At 39.4% G+C, this 16,025-nt stretch overlaps 2 protein-coding genes across 8 annotated transcripts in view; one reads left to right on the top strand and one right to left on the bottom strand.

Moving 5' to 3' along the window:
- The window catches only part of WASHC4 (WASH complex subunit 4), a 65,839-nt gene that overhangs the window by 9,912 nt on the left and 39,902 nt on the right, over nucleotides 1-16,025 (bottom strand). For 4 of the 5 annotated variants that reach the window (XM_073324121.1, XM_073324131.1, XM_073324140.1 and 1 more), the window contains 12 exons: nucleotides 15,734-15,880; nucleotides 15,482-15,561; nucleotides 14,319-14,424; nucleotides 13,618-13,734; nucleotides 11,978-12,146; nucleotides 11,306-11,460; nucleotides 10,553-10,627; nucleotides 10,355-10,459; nucleotides 8,399-8,533; nucleotides 7,462-7,570; nucleotides 6,618-6,684; nucleotides 5,213-5,299 (listed from right to left, as the gene is read on the bottom strand). In XM_073324121.1, the coding sequence (XP_073180222.1) occupies nucleotides 5,213-5,299; nucleotides 6,618-6,684; nucleotides 7,462-7,570; nucleotides 8,399-8,533; nucleotides 10,355-10,459; nucleotides 10,553-10,627; nucleotides 11,306-11,460; nucleotides 11,978-12,146; nucleotides 13,618-13,734; nucleotides 14,319-14,424; nucleotides 15,482-15,561; nucleotides 15,734-15,880 (1,352 nt within the window). The remainder of the gene's footprint in view (nucleotides 1-5,212; nucleotides 5,300-6,617; nucleotides 6,685-7,461; nucleotides 7,571-8,398; nucleotides 8,534-10,354; nucleotides 10,460-10,552; nucleotides 10,628-11,305; nucleotides 11,461-11,977; nucleotides 12,147-13,617; nucleotides 13,735-14,318; nucleotides 14,425-15,481; nucleotides 15,562-15,733; nucleotides 15,881-16,025) is intronic. The other variant, XM_073324149.1, reaches the window with a different exon arrangement.
- Nucleotides 1-16,025, top strand: part of APPL2 (adaptor protein, phosphotyrosine interacting with PH domain and leucine zipper 2) — a 96,044-nt gene that overhangs the window by 68,234 nt on the left and 11,785 nt on the right. The gene's annotated exons all lie outside the window — the stretch shown is intronic.

Raw genomic sequence — 16,025 nt, 5'->3', positions numbered from 1 at the left:
GATATATCATTAGAGTACTAGGAATGCCCATGTATGCCACAAACTGCCAAAGAAATGGCTAACAGAACAAAATGGTGGGAGAGCTAATTCCAAAACCTGCCCTTTGAAGGTAATGACGACAAGAAAAGCCAGCCACATGATTGCCTAATCTGTCATTGATTAATCTGGGCATTTGATGATACTCAAATGGAGACTCTGATGTGCCTGCATAAGGAACACCACACTAGTGCTGGTTCCCATGTTTCTCATTCTATTGCACACTCTGGTGCTTGGCTGTAGGAGTCAAATCAACAATTCTGGAGAAACTAATGTAGCTGAGATCACCAGAACTTTTTATTATAATATTTGTATCCAGGTAGCACCTAGAGATCAGGTCCCCATGGTGTCAGCCACAGTACAAACTAAGAGGCAGGCCCTGCTCCAAAGAGCTTTCTGTTTCCCTTCACATCAGAAATGCAAATTTGACTAAATCAATGAATGAAATTACCTGGTTGAGTTCTGCCTGGATACCAAAATACATCCAAAGCTAATGGAGAATCCATGCTGAACTATATGTCTCTTCCAAAAGCCAGGTGATTAACTGTACGTGTTGCAGTTGTGGATGAAAAAGGCTCTCCTTCAAGAGGACTGGTCTTCAGGTGCTATGTGGGTTCCTTGACTAACTAGCAAATCCGAAGTGTCTTCTGGGACAGTGGAGAACTTCAACTCTCCCTTTTTTCTGTCTTCTATATCTTACATGTGAGTTGTCTTGAAAGGTAGCAGATTCTTCTCTGCCCAAGACATTATTTCTATTGCCATGGAGAAGCTATGATCTCTGGTTTCTCCCTGGATTTGGAAGGGATATAAACACTCATGCCTCAATCATAAGCCAACCTCTAACTCCCACAAGAGGTAGGAGACTTCCCCTGTGAGCACGTAATTGCCTGGATGGCAATTTGGATGCAATCTGAGAAGGACACCTAATTTTGCATTGTATCAGGTGCCATGTCCTCAGAAGGAATTTCTGCAGGCACATTTTGAGAAACCCGCTCAGGGGATGAAGCAGATGTGTGACACCAGCAATTCTAGCCACTGGAAAGAATTGGCCACAGATGACCATAGCCAGGAAATGACAAGTTTTGGATGTTTGTAAATATTTACTATGATTGTATAATTATGGCCAATGCCAGGCTTGTTTTGACACAGGGGAGAACAATTCTCTGCATCAGATTCAACGCTCTTCTTGATTTTGAACAACTGGCGAGTCTGAATCCTTTCCAGCAACTGTCTTGTCAGCATGCATAATTTGTGACCTATGCCTTGCTCTGACTACTGCCAGCCCAAGTAAGACTACTGGTGCAGACTGTGAATCCAAAGGAAATGTCTTGTATGGGAATTGTGAGCTCTCACACACAAATGCTCTTTTTGTCTTTGTCATGCTGAGGATTTTGTTGGTTTGTAGGAAATTTATCTAACTTTCCTTGGAAATTTCTCCAGATTTTTCCATCTGCCAAGGTAACAGTTCTCTCAGAAATCCTTGGTGCTGAAGTAACCAATGGATTGCTATGCTTGCTTTGATAGGTGAGAGTGAAGGCTTTTCTGCTATCTCAGCTACTAATTTCTTTGATGTTTCCCCAAAAGCTCCTCACCTGTAAATTTGGAGGCACAATATAAATATTCAAGATGACTGATTGTTATTCATGGTTTTAATAGGACTTCCATGTAGTCACCGAGTTACAAGTAAGTCACTAATTTTATCACAACTACCACAAAAGGTTTGATTAGGTCAGAACCAGTGATGTTTCACTCCAAGCAGGATCATAGCCGCAGACAATGAGCTACTTGCCACCAAGTACACTTTCCTTACCGAGTATCCGAAAAACCTCTGGTCTCAACTGGTTTCCAAGTAGCAGCCGTGTTAGTCTGTATCCGCAAAAAGAAAAGGAGTGCTTGTGGCACCTTAGAGACGAACACATTTATTTGAACATAAGCTTTCGTGAGCTACAGCTCACTTCATCGAATGCATTCAGTGGAAAATAAAGTGGGGAGATTTATATACACAGAGAACATGAAACCTGGTCTCAATTGCTGTAGCAGAGGCTTTGAAATTGCTGTACTATGAGTCTTTGGAAGGAAGTCCTCTTCTGAAATGTGGAGCAACTGCTACACCAGCCTTAGGGTCCCCAAACTTATATATAAACAAAAAAATTTCATAACATTTTAGCTTAACATTTGGTTTTAAATCAGTAGTCTGTCCTCATTTGGATCTTACGATGGCCTCAAAGGAGACATCTAGAGAAAAAAATCTATTTAATAATGCTTGAAAGGGAAGATATTTTAGAGTACCTTGCAAGCCACTGGCCTGGAAAAAGTCCTGGCCTGGAAAAGTCCTGCAGATTGGTTTTGTTTGGTTGGGGTTTTTTTAATTTTGTTTTTGTTTTTTGGTAGTGTGTGTGTGGTACTTCCCCTGGCAGTTTACAGGTGAAAGACAGCATGGTATTTATCCTGGTCTGAGGACCACTCAACCAATGAGGGGTGCTAGTACGAATACCTCGACTGTAGAAGTCACTTTTTAGATGTCCGCATGAAAGGTTGCCTGCCTGTTCCCTAAAGGCTGGCTGGCTACAAAGTAAGTACTATAGGAGCAACCCCATACCACTCAGGGCTTTACTTAGTCACAGGATCATTTTGAACCTGGGAAGGCATTTCTCACTTAACCCTCAGTAACCCCATGATGGTGCAACTTCATTGGGAGCAGAATCCTCAGAAGCCTCTGTTCTGGTCACAGGCTGCCTGAAGTACTCCTTACACTTTAATGAGCAGCCAGCCAGTGGAGGGGGACAGGGAGCAGGAGAGAGAAAACCCCTTTCCCTGGCAGAGCAAGGTTTTATTACTATGATAAGCAAGCACAATTCCCATTCTGCTGCTGCCTGAAACTTGCACCCCTTTCCCTGGCTGTGAGTGAGGGTCCTTGGACTGAAATTTCCTCTATGCAGCAATCTGACGGAGGGCTTCCTGGAAATGATAGGCTTCTCTGCAGGGCCAGACATGCTGTCAGGTGGGAGGGGGCAGTGAGCTTGATACAGAACTCAAAGAATCTGTGTAGAAGAAAAGCACCAGCACACACTCCCTCGAGGGAACAGGGTGGTAAAGTCAAAGGAGAGCGGGTTTGACCCTGCATTTTCACCCCACTTGCTCATTAGTAATACTAATTGCTACCTTGAGAAAGGTGATGCTAACTTTTGATTTTTGGGATTCCAGAATCTCAGGGTTTGCTAGACCTACCCCTGAGTATCAGGAGAATGCCCCAAGTCCTAGTGGAAGGAAGGGGAATGGTATAGGAGCCCCACTTCTTTCCCCAGGGAGCAGAGGACCCACTTCAGTATCTGGATGATAGGGACTTTGGGATCTTTTGGGGGGGGGGTGTCCTGTTGGAGGACTTACCCCAAGCTGGCTGGATAGCATCCTCCTTATCCTTAGACTCTGCATTAGAATTGCAGCTCTTGGGATGGAGGACCTGACATGCCAGTCCGGTCTGAGCCCTGTGCCCTGACAGAGAACAGACAGGGCATAATTTGCCCTCTGAAGAGCCTGTAAATGGTGCCTCACATGGAAAACACTGCTTAGATTTAGTCAGCTGTTTTCAGGATAGCTCTGCCATGCCTGAATGGGGGCAGAGATGTCCTGGAGAGGAGGGTGCTTCAGTGGTGGAGCTTGGTGGTTGAAACCATCTCACTGTCAAATAGTCAATCCAGGGGAAGAAGAGGAAGAGAAGGAAGATAAATTGCTGCTGCATGAAGAAAAAGACAGTAAGGGGAAACCGAACCACCAACTTGTTCCATTGCTGGAGACAGAAAATCTAGAGGCCTGAGCTGAAGTGCTAGGCTTTGTCCTGGAGCCTCCAGCAGCAACACTGGACTGCCTCCAAATTCCATAGATGTGGGGTATTAACCATTACTGGTGAACACAGAAAGAAGCTGTGCAACAGAAAATTATACATATACACTCTTAAAAAGTTCAGAATTATGGGAATACATTTTCCGGAGATTCACTCCAAGCCAGGACAGTTCCTTTCAATGACAAAAATGTAGTGTGAAAGTGAGTGCAAAGTTTTATTAGTTTACATCTCAATCAGACAGCATATAGCAAGGAATTAAGCCAGACCTGTATAGCAAGTGTAACTGCACTAAAGGTTATGGAACTCTATGGCAACATAGTAAAACTTTCCTCAACTTCCTCAAAACACCGCTCTGTTTAACTCAGAATTTCCACCTGCGTGAAGTGACAACAAATCTAGTATTTGCTCACAGCAGAAATGATAAAGAAAGCTCATGTTTTGTTAACTGGATCTATAGCCAGCTAATAGGTGAGCAGAATACAGTTATATCCATAGACTTAGAACAAGAAGGGGCTTATTTTAGCAGCAGGTAAAGAGTATGGGCTATAAAGCAGAAGATTTGCCTGTTTCCCATCCATAGCCCCAAAAGAGCAATTTAAGATTCAGTTTTAAGACAGGCTTTGAAAGATGACTATCAGAAAGTTTTGCCAATTGAGATATTCCCTGTACCCACTGCTGGTCACACTCTGATGCCTCTAAACAAGGAAAGAAAACCAACAGAAATCTAAGCTTGAATCACTTAAAATACGTCAGTGTTCAGAACACATTTTAGCAAGTGTGGTTCAGATAGGCCACCACCAGCTATTGCTATTCTCTGTATGAGAGAATGCTTTTGAGACGAGCCCAATACAGTTGAAAACAATGGTTTCCTCCTACACATTTCACCAGTGTGTTCCAAATGGGAAGTGCTCATTTTCTTCCATTCCTTCCACTGCACAAGCCAAGGTGGCCATGTGGTGCTTTCCCCAGAGTCCTCGATATCTGAACAGGCCTTGGAATAGGATTAGTGAAGCAGATTTGTTTTTAAAGTCTCTCTGTAACCAGAAAGGAGATTTCTAAAACTTGAGAGATTTACAGGCTAAAGAACTTTCCTTACCAAATGACAATTTTACAGAGCAGCTGAGTTCCAAATGGATCTGATTGGTACAAATGTCATTTTCAGTTTAGCATCTTTAAAAGCAATAGTTTCTGTTGTTTCTGATTAAACAAAGACATTTTAACTTCATTTTATCTTTTGTAAAGCATTTTAATTTTTTAAATAAGAATGGCACAAAACACAAGTTTAAAAACAAAGACGCTTGCCTCCCCACAAATCAAAACACAATGTCGAGTTACCTGGCTGCTTTTTGCGTTTCTTCTGAAAGTCCTTCTTCTTTCACTAGTTCCTCAAAATTAACAATATCTTCAAGGTCAGGAACAAACCTACACAATTATAGTGTGTTAGGTTTACATTTAACTGTGGTTTACTCACTGATGCATCAATTAATTTAAATTATAAATAAATTACACAATGAACCACCCTTGCCTTCAAGGCTCTGACACTGCTCTGCTTACATCTTCCATCTCTTTCTCACCCAGGGTCTGTTAATTCCACTACCAGCCGTGTTCCCTTCCTATCTTTCTTCCACAAGAATCTCTGCGCTCTCCCCCATGCTGCCCTGCTATCTCTGCAGTGTCCTCCCCAATCCCAAGCTCCCACTCCTCCAAAAGCATCTTTCAACCATGACCCATATTTCCACACCATCCAAATAAAATCATAGCTAACAAACAAGAGGAAACATGATGAACACCTTGAAAAAACAGCCAGCCTCATAACACTGCACATAAACCACCCATTCCCCTCACCTGACAATCTCTTTTTGTGCCACATACCATATGGTATAACAACCTAGTTGTATACTTTACAGGGTACAAACTGTGTCCTGTTCTCTCTGTAAAATGTTATGTACACTATGGCACTATATGCAATGATAAATAATCATCTTGGTCTTTAAGAGCTCATCTATGTAATGTGCTATACTATACAAATGGTTATGGTTTTGTAGTTAAAGGAACTCCAATTAGTCAATTCTGCAATGTAAGGGATTCTGAACTAGTTTGCAGGACAAGAGATACAATTCCTTTGTATCCTTATACAGTGTCCTTAACACATGATATCAGACACTTTTCAAAACTCGATTGTTATCTGAATAGAAAGGAATGGGTTAACTGTGTTTGTAAACTCTGAAGGGCAAGGAGAATGTCTTTACTTGTGTCCTTAGAATGCACAACACTCTTATGGAGGCTGAAAAATGTTCAATACATAGGAGTCAGAATTTATAAACTAAGCTAGCTCCCTTCTCTTGGCTCTCCTTCAAGTCCTTTTGCTGTTAGGGGCAGCAACTGTCTCATTTGTACAGTGCCTAGAATATTGCTTGACCTATTTTATTAAGTGCACAATGCTTCTTGGTGCTGGGCTCCTTAGCTCCCATTGACATGAATGGGACCCAAAGGCACTTAGTGCTTTACAAGTTCAGTGCTAAATAATGTGCTAGCTGGACTTTTCCTAAGAAGATTAATATAAAATACAGAGTTGGTATCCTGGAAAATGCCATACTTATTCATAATACTCTTTGCACTTCTGAGTCAAATGCTGCGTATGTGAAAAAAAACCAGACCTTCCTAAGAGAATATCAGTATGACTGGGTAGCACAGGGATATAAAATATTAGTAACAGCATGAAATATATTCATGTAGGTACCTAATTGCACTACTACAGCAGTGAAGTCCACCAGATCTTATCATTCGCACATAGCCCATTGCATTGCCTTTAAAAAACAAGAAAAACAGGAACGTACCTAAGTTAGATATTTACATGTACACATTTCGAAATCCCTATTAACTCTGAAATTCTGATGCCTTGGGGTAGCCAGAATGATTTTACAAGAGAAATATTCTGAAGCTAATTACATGGAGAAAAATGCAGATGCTTTAGAGTTTAATGGCACAAAGTCCAACTAGAGGAACAAAACATGAGCCATGACTGGCTTCATCTAAGGAGATTGTGCTCACATGTACTACATTTTTAAACTCGTTAACTAAGGTCCAAATGCTGCAGTAAGATACAGTTGGTAGGATATGTTTGTAAGACCAGGCTCTAGATGCCTACACTATTCGTGGCATCAGTGTGCCAAAAGTATTACTACAATTAGTAAATCAAATTTAATATTATAATATATGCATACATTTGTATTTGATTCAAAACACCTTTTGAAGTATCTGAGCCTAACAGAACTGTACTTAGTAGGAAAGATACTCCAACTGGATGAATGTTGCCCCAGTCAAACAAATAAAAATTGAACCCAAAGCAAATAAAAAACCATTCATACAAGCTCTAGATACGTCTTATATTAAAACATTCAGGACCCATTTTTGTGTAATTAGGAAACTCCAATTACTTCAATGGAAGTGCACCTGCTTATATCAGGCTTGAATTTGGGCCCCAACCTTAAAATATAAGTAAAATAAGCAGTGTAGTTACAGGATTACAAAGATCTCTGTCATTAAAATGATTGTACCATATTTTTAGATACAGTGATGCATACCTATCTGACTTATGAGCTGCCTGAATTGGTCAAGGTAACTTTGTCCATCAGGCGTTATTCCAAGCTTTCTGATGCCCCGGTTGAACTTCTCTGCTCTCTCAAAGGGATACTAGAGAAACAATTTTTGCAATTTGTAAGAATATTGATCTTTGAAGAATCTACTTGACCTTTCAAGTCAAACACCATTTTACCTTCCATCACCACCCCACAAATATTCACACATATTCTTTGTTCCGTCTTTGAAAGTGTAACCCTGTCTATGTATAGTAGTTTGTGAAAGTGTTATTTGACCAGGTCAGGTGTGCAAACTGCAAAGATGAGATCTGTTACTGCTATATATAAACAAGACAGCAAACTACATACAAAGAACATTCCAGTACATTTTTATTCCAAACGTTAAGTCTCAAATTTTTCAGAATTAGACATGCAATGGTGGGAGATGAGAATTAGGCACAAGGCTTTGAGAGAGGGATAGCTACGGTACTCATAATACCATATTTCAGCGTTCATGTCAACGGTGACCTCTATTACAAAATAGACAAATATTTATTGTAACTGTGGTAAACTTGATTTGGACTGAAGGTTTATGACAACACTATACTGCATCTGCACCAAGCATCATTATCAGGTTAACAAGAGAATAAACGTACCCCCACCCTGTAATACAAAGGAGCACCATGTTGTGTCTGCTGATGAGTACCATCTAGTGTTCAGTAAGCAATTAGAATGAGATAAGCCAGTCTCAATGCAGGAATCTGTATACACTGCAACACTGTACTTTGGTAGACCAGAAGGTGCCACTTGTCTATAAACATATAATTTTCCTTTTATTTAAAACGTGACATTTGTAGTTCAGTGCATATCAGCTTTTCAAGGCAAAGGCAGCACAGGGTTTAATCAAGTTATTGTTTATCCAAGAATTCCAGTCGTAGTGTACCTTATGATCATTTTGATCCTTGACTTCCCTGAAGAATCGGATATCTTTGATCAATCGGGATTTGATATGTTCATCATACATGAACTGGCTGAAGATATAGAACTTTTTCCTCAGAAACTGGTAAGTGAAATTAACCTGGAGTAAAATTAAAAATTCAGTATTAGAAAAACCCCTTTCAAATTAACATGCTTCTCTGGTGACTATCGTTCAATAGCTTCTTGAAGCTTTTATTCCATATTATGACATATTTTTTGTAAGTGGAAAGTTCAACACAGCCTGCCCCATTTTGTGGATCTCAAAGAGACTCAACCTGAGCAACTTTCCTCCTAAAAGAAGGTAAATCTTTTGTTGGAAGGTTTAATTTCCTTTAGAAAGGCTGGTAAGGGGGCAAAGGGAACCTGGAATATAGGCTGATCTTTTAAAGTCCACGACTAGTATAGGAACTAGTTCTGAAGTATCCAGTTTCTGTCCCTCTTCTTAGCATATGGGCAACATGCCTCAGGTGGCTTGTGACTAGGATTCATCACAGCAGGACAACAGTGAAGCTCATTCACTGTCTGCTTTCGTTGTAGTAAATTCTATAGCTAAGATTACATACAAAGTTTCATTATAACCTTCCCACCTTCTTTTCACTTTCTCAACATTTTCTAAAATACTGCCCTTGGAATTAACAGGCCCCACCTTCCCCCACCAAGTCACAGTCCATTCCCTGGTCTGCATGGACAATCTAGACCACAGTCAAAAGTGAAGAAGGCAGGAGGCGTCCACCTGACCAGGAAGCAATGTGACTTGCAAGACAACTCTTTCAGCCCCTGATATCGCTGAGACAAGCAACTCCAATACAAGAGAAACATCATATTAGCATCATGCTTGTAAAAGAAAGCACTTTCCTGCATTGCCACAAAAAGAGTAAGAACCCTCATTTCTAAACATTTTCATTTTGTACATGGTGCTTTAGAGAAAGTGCTTGTCCTTCAGTGCATAGTGCTCATCAAGTTCTGATGTTGTGCTGGCTTGGTAGAAAGACTGGGACAGAAAGACAGAGAGGGGTAAAGAGAGAGTGAGAGGTTGAGCGGCAGTCCAAAATTTGATCATTTTTGGGTCAGCTGAATTTTCCAGTCAAGCTTTGGCACCACACCAGGTTTTTTAATTACTTCAATTACTACAAATATGCAACATGCAAACAGATTAAATTTCAGTTGTAACAAACATCCACAAAGCTTTACTAGACTCAATGAACAGTATTGTTATTTACAGTTTATAGATTGTGTTCATCTTTACCAGACAGACTGCCGTCCTTCTGCCAAAGATCATTACATTCATTTTATTTAGAAATCCTAAGCTATCTAATAACCCATACCATAGAGCAGCATCTAGATTTAAAAAAAGAAGGAAGTAGTAAAAGTCAATGACAAATTTTAGCCACAGTAAAGTGAAATATATACATCACAGAAAGCCACTTAAAAAATGACCTTGCATTTCCTAAATTCTAAAATGGCAGTCTAAGTTGACTTAGTAGACATCAGCATCACATTTCTCCTGATCTGCTTAAATGAAATGTTATAAAAAAAAATCCTACCAAACTTTAACAAGTAGTGATATATGGCACTCTAATTATAAGGGCCATTATTTAGAAATTAAAGTGTTGTAAACATAGTACCTCTGTTTGATAACATTTATTTTCATCTTTAGGGAAATTCAGAGGTCTTCCAGGACATTTCTGTGGCCTTTGTGCAAAGATCTGACTTTATATAGTAACTACCAGTAATTTAACTCATAAGAGACTTTTTAAGTTGACTGCTTGGTGTTTGAGGACTACTTTGTTATATTTAATTTAAAAAGCTATGTTCACGCAATATTAAAAACTGCACAGTTAAAAACTCAAGGGTCAGGAAATGCTGGAGTTCCAATGCTGTTCTGTACAGATTAAAAAGAAACAGTCCAGAAGATACTTACTGTTGTGTTCATGATTCCTGTGCCATGAGTTCTAATTGAATTAGCAATGTGCCGGATATTGATAGTGTTCAAATGCTTATTATTGCTAGTTCTCTCAATGAAGATCTGCAAAGAAAAGGTCATCATTTACCCATATCAAAACCAAAGCTTACAAAAATCAGATATAAACTACCCATATAAGGACAGAATACACCTCACCTGATTATTGAGATTGTAGAGGTAGCGAGATACAAAAACATGAATATTTCTCATGATTTCCAAAACATCCAGACCCTGAAACAATATGGCAAAAATCCCAAATGGATTACAACAGCCTCTTGGGAGTCATTCAAATGTATTCAAAGTAACTGCTAATTGTGCAAATTAAATTACCTGAAAGTCTTTTTGGAAGCAAATTAAAGTAATTAGTTATGTATGAAAATCACCACTTTTCAATTTTGTGAAAATATCTTTTCAATTTGTTCTGGGCTACTTCAGGGTCTAGATTTATTTTATGGTTTGTTTTGTTTTAAGTTTTATAGTCAGTGTCACATTAAAATTCAGGTTTTTTGCTTGTATCTTCTAACATTTTTGAATGTCAATGTTCTTTAGTCATCTCTAATAAGTTCAAAGCAAAAATGGAAAAATTGGACCATTTTCTCAGCTTCCAAATAAAAATGCAAAAGCCTCCATATTCAAGGTTCACAAATAGCTACTTTAAAAAAAAAATCATTTACTGTTAATTACACCATTTCACTGCTCAAAATGAAGAAGTATGGGTCTGGGAATCAGGAGTTTTACCTTAGTTATGCCACAGACTTCTTAGTCTTGGGTAAATCGTGTCGACCAAAATTTTAGAAAATGGCCTCTAATTTTGAGTTCCTCAGTTTCTGTACCTTGTTAAAGCCTTGAATAATTATCTAGGACTTCCAGAATAAAGTGGCACATACAATACTCACACATATTCCTTACCTGTTCTAAAGTCTGACTGGGAAGATGTGCTTCTGTCATAATTAAGCCATAGCGCTGCGTTGCTAAATTCCTCATTTCACTGTATGTGGCCCAGTCATGAAGAGCTACAGTTGTTAGGTTGTAGAAGGTCTTGTCTAGGTAGTGTGTTACATAAACTGGAAAAAAGAATAATAAAGTATGCACTAAACTATTAACTGCAGCTCTTAATTTACTGGGGAATAGCAAAGGAACAAAAAAGGAAAATCCATAAATTCTTGCACTGGCAATTAAAACTGGGCTCTCTCGAAGAAAAGACAGTGTAACAATAACTTTAGTAGGGTCATCTGTGGGGACTGAACCCAGAACCTCTGGATCTAAAAGCCATGAGCCTCTACTACTTCAGCTGAAGGACCAAGCCTACTAGCTCAGAAGCAACAAACTCCTAAACCTCTATAAGTAAGCTAGCCACTAGAGGTGGGTAAAGAGCCACAACATTAGTAACTATGGATTATGCTTGCAATGCCACCTTTGTGTATCTAAGCTATTATTAGGGTGCAACTGCGATCACAGAAATCCGTAAAGGAAATAGTTAAGCAAAAAAGAAAATAAAGGAATACCAGAAGGATTATCAGAGAAACTATAGAGATGTGGAGAAGTGCTGAGGAAAAAAAAAGTATATTAAATGCAACCTACCTTTGATGTCAATGAACCGATTGAAAAATCGAATTGGATTCAGAGAGAAAAAGTGGGCCAGATCCTTCATCCCAACTCTGTAAGGATTTCTGTCATCGAGCTTTAAGTGTGTGTGCACAGAAAGGCGTAGATCCTTTTCTATTTCTTTACACAATTTGTCCAGCAAGTGCTATTCAAGGGAGTGACAAAAATGATGCTAAGAGTCCATTCAAAATCCTATTTTAATAGAGATGAAATTTGCCTACAGAGCAAGAAGGCTGATGACCCTAGTGACTGTGACTACACCTTAGAAATAGGTGAACCTGCAGCAGAAAGCCTTGTTTGAAAATTTCAGAGTACCAGGGACTGGAACTAGCACTAGCAAAAGAAGCCAAGTTGATGCCCTTGTAATCAAACTGAGGACTAAGGCCTGGTCTACACTGGGGGGGATCGATCTAAGATACACAACTTCAGCTACAAGAATAGCGTAGCTGAAGTCGACGTATCTTAGATCGACTTAGAATCACTTACTGCGCGTCCTCACGGCGCGGGATCGATGGCTGCCGCTCCCCCGTCAACTCCGCTTCCGCCTCTCACCGTGGAGAAGTTCCGGAGTCGATGGCAGAGCGATCAGGGATCAATTTATCGCGTCTACACCAGACGTGATAAATCGATTCCCGATAGATCAATCACTACCCGCCGATCCGGCAGATAGTGTAGACGTGGCCTAATTCAGAAACTACATGGATAACTACTTGTTATTAGGGATAATATGAGATGTCCAACTTATAAATGAATAGTGTCAGTTCTAGGACACCCACTTACATTGACTAATCAGAAGTATTTAGAAAGTGAGGCTTCCACAATTTTTTGCACCGTGTGGTTCCTACCTAGATTTAAGCAGAGGCCCATCCATTCCCTGCAAACACACACACTCATTACTGCAACCATTCAAACTAATTTAAAAACCCATTTGGTGTCAACCAAATTCAAACCATGTTTGTTACAACAGCTCAGATGGGACCAACAATATGGGATGGACAGGGCGGTGGCAAGCCCCCAGTGCCTGTTTGCAATCCTAGGTTGAGCACCCCTGGTTTGTAAAATGAGTCTACAACAGATGTGATTTACTATGAAAGGTGTGGTTCATTTCCAGTAAGACTTTGTACAGTTTAGCAAAACCTTCAATATATTATTTTGTCTGAGATTTTCTCTAGAATCCCAGAATAGATTACATTTGTTGTGGGACTGGAGAGAGAGGAAGAACGGTCCACTGGTTAAATCACCAACTAACGACTTGGGAGATCTGGGTTCAATTCCCTGCTCTACCTGTGTGACCTTGAGCATGTTACCTAGCCTCTGTGTGTCAGCATCTGTAAAATGGGGGTAATAGCCCTTTTCTAACTCACAGGGATATCTAAGGATTAAAGATGGTGAGGTACTCAGATACTATGGTAACAAGGCCAGGTAAGAAAATGAGATTGAGAAAATGTTCATTTTTTACTCTTATCACCATACTTCACAGCAGTCTCAAAGACTTCTATAGAGGTTTTATATAAAATCCTAAATTTCAATCAATAAAAGCTGACTTTAATACACAATCCAAATAAACTGTCACCATTAGACCCCACTCACAGTAAACCCCGAACATGTACAATTACCTCATTTAAAACTTCCATGATTTCTTTGTCATAGCACTCCAGAAGTATCTCATAGGACTCCAAGTGTCTTGAATGCATCATAGCAGGTACACAGTCCCGTAATGCACTAAACATGTACTAAAAAACCAGAAAGAAACTAATATGCAAACCATAAGACAAATATGTCAACAAACATCTCAAAATATTTAGCATGTAAAGGCTAAAATTCACACAATTTAAAATCTCAAATCCAAAGAACAAGGATCACTTTCTAGTTGATTTTATTTCATATGAACAGTCACTACAATATTGTAAAACCTAAGTATCAGGGGGTAGCCGTGTCAGTCTGTATCCACAAAAACAATGAGGAGTCCAGTCTTTAAGGTGCCACCGGACTCCTCACTGTTTTTGTAAAACCTAATATACTGTAGCTTTAAACTTTTTAAAAATCATCTAAGTGATTGGAAGACTGATATTCCATTTTGGTTTCAGTTATCCTAAAACAATGAAGGAAAGAATGTTAAGTAAGCCCATTTGAATTGGCTATCTGTTGCTACCGTCCCTGCGTGCCCCCCCCCCCCATTAGATTAACTAACAAGTATTCAGTTCTAGCCTTTTGCAAGCCCATTTCTTAAAATAGTGATTAAACATAAATTTGTCACAGTGCATCAGACAAGTGATTCATCAAGTTTAACATCCTGGACCAGTAGTTTTGTATTTACCTGCAATCTAGATGCATCAACTGCATTGTCATACACATCATCTAAATAAATTGGGAAGACTGCTCGATGCCAATACAAGAAGCAACAATCACATTGTGTTCGGACTCTAAAATGCAAGATTTAGTTATTAAACAAAACCTGAAGCAGCACAAAAGACCACGTAAAGGACAGTGAACTACATGTCAGCAAGACCATATTTTTGCAGTACTGCCCCCTTTTTTGTTTTTTACAATCATCTATGCCAAAAGTTATTTCACAGCACTAATGCTCAAGATACACCTGTACATGGTATTTATTATTTTTCCACTGGCCTTCAAAAGAAAACATAAGCTCTTTGATAAATGGATACCCATTTTCACTTATATCTGTAAGCACCATATCAAGCTACTGAAATGCTGTTTCAAGGTATACCATACCTAACCTCTGTAATGATATCTTTATGGTTCCTACAGCAACATTATAGAAAAGGAATTATTCTGGTCTCTGGCTCAGTATTTTGTACACCAGTGACAAAATACTGAGCCACATGCAGACTCTTCCTCACTGATGCTAGCAGTAGATACTGAACTTGAAAATGTTGACAGTTTATAAAGCATTAAGAAGGTATGCTGTCATGGTACAAATTCATTTACGTTACTAGAGTTTACATGACATGCCCAAAGCATACGTGTAGGTCCACAGACCATCAAGGTTCTAGGAATAAAATGTGTGTATAATAGTGTTTGCACAAAATCATTACTAAACATTTCACAGCCAGTTACAATTTACACCAGCTTAGGAGGGAGGTTTTTATGTAAAATGCAACATACTGCAGGAAGCCTAATCATTAATATGGAGGTATAAAAACCAAGGAGGCTACAGGCCCAAAAAGTGATGGTCCATGTCAAATCAAACAAAAACCATGGTGCACCACTCAACAAGACCTGCATTTCTGCAAGCTACTCCTCCTCATTAAAGATTATAAAGATTTCATTATAGAATTCTGTGGCCCATACTCTGGCCAATCCTGGTCTTCAATGTACATGAAAACAGTCAACTACACGTAGTTAAGTATAGAACACAGAACATCCTGCAAGATTTCATAAACTGCATCATGAAATCTCAACACACGAGCTGACACTGCTTTCTCCCCTCCCCCCATCCCATCCTTTTGTGCTGATTACCGCTCCTTAAGTTCACTGATTAAGTCCAGTTTCTTCATAACTACTTGGAGGGGAAGCAGCTCTTCATCTTTAAATGTTTTCTGTTAAGAAAAAAAACAGCAGAGGAAAATGGGCAAAATCATTTATTACTTAACTGGAAAATAGCAATTACTGTACTTTAAAAGTCATCACAACAGTTGAGCGATAAAGCTGTTCATTACAGCTAACAAGGCAACACACAGTAGTGAGGGTTTGAGTAATAGTTGCACTTACCAGCTGTGTGCCCACACTAAGTGCAAGGGAAACAATAAGGCGCCTCTGTTTTGTACTTGGCCCGTTGAGGGTATTCTCAGCCAATACCAGAGCAGAGAGCACATCCAGGCGCTGCTCACTGTATTTTTTGTCAGAAATTACTCTTTTCTTGATGGGAGAAACAAAAATAGCAGCTCAAATTTTATATTCATGGAAAAGGTATCAGAGACCAAAAGCAGCAGCCTATTCTTTTATTTGAAAATTTGGGCACTTGTCACACCGTTTCCAATAATATTCTATAAATTAGGCTTTT

This window comes from Lepidochelys kempii, chromosome 1 (assembly GCF_965140265.1).
Source record: "Lepidochelys kempii isolate rLepKem1 chromosome 1, rLepKem1.hap2, whole genome shotgun sequence".
Classification (NCBI taxonomy): Eukaryota; Metazoa; Chordata; order Testudines; family Cheloniidae; genus Lepidochelys; species Lepidochelys kempii.
Note: the sequence above shows the minus strand (reverse complement) of the source record. Positions and strands in the feature narration are given on the sequence as shown.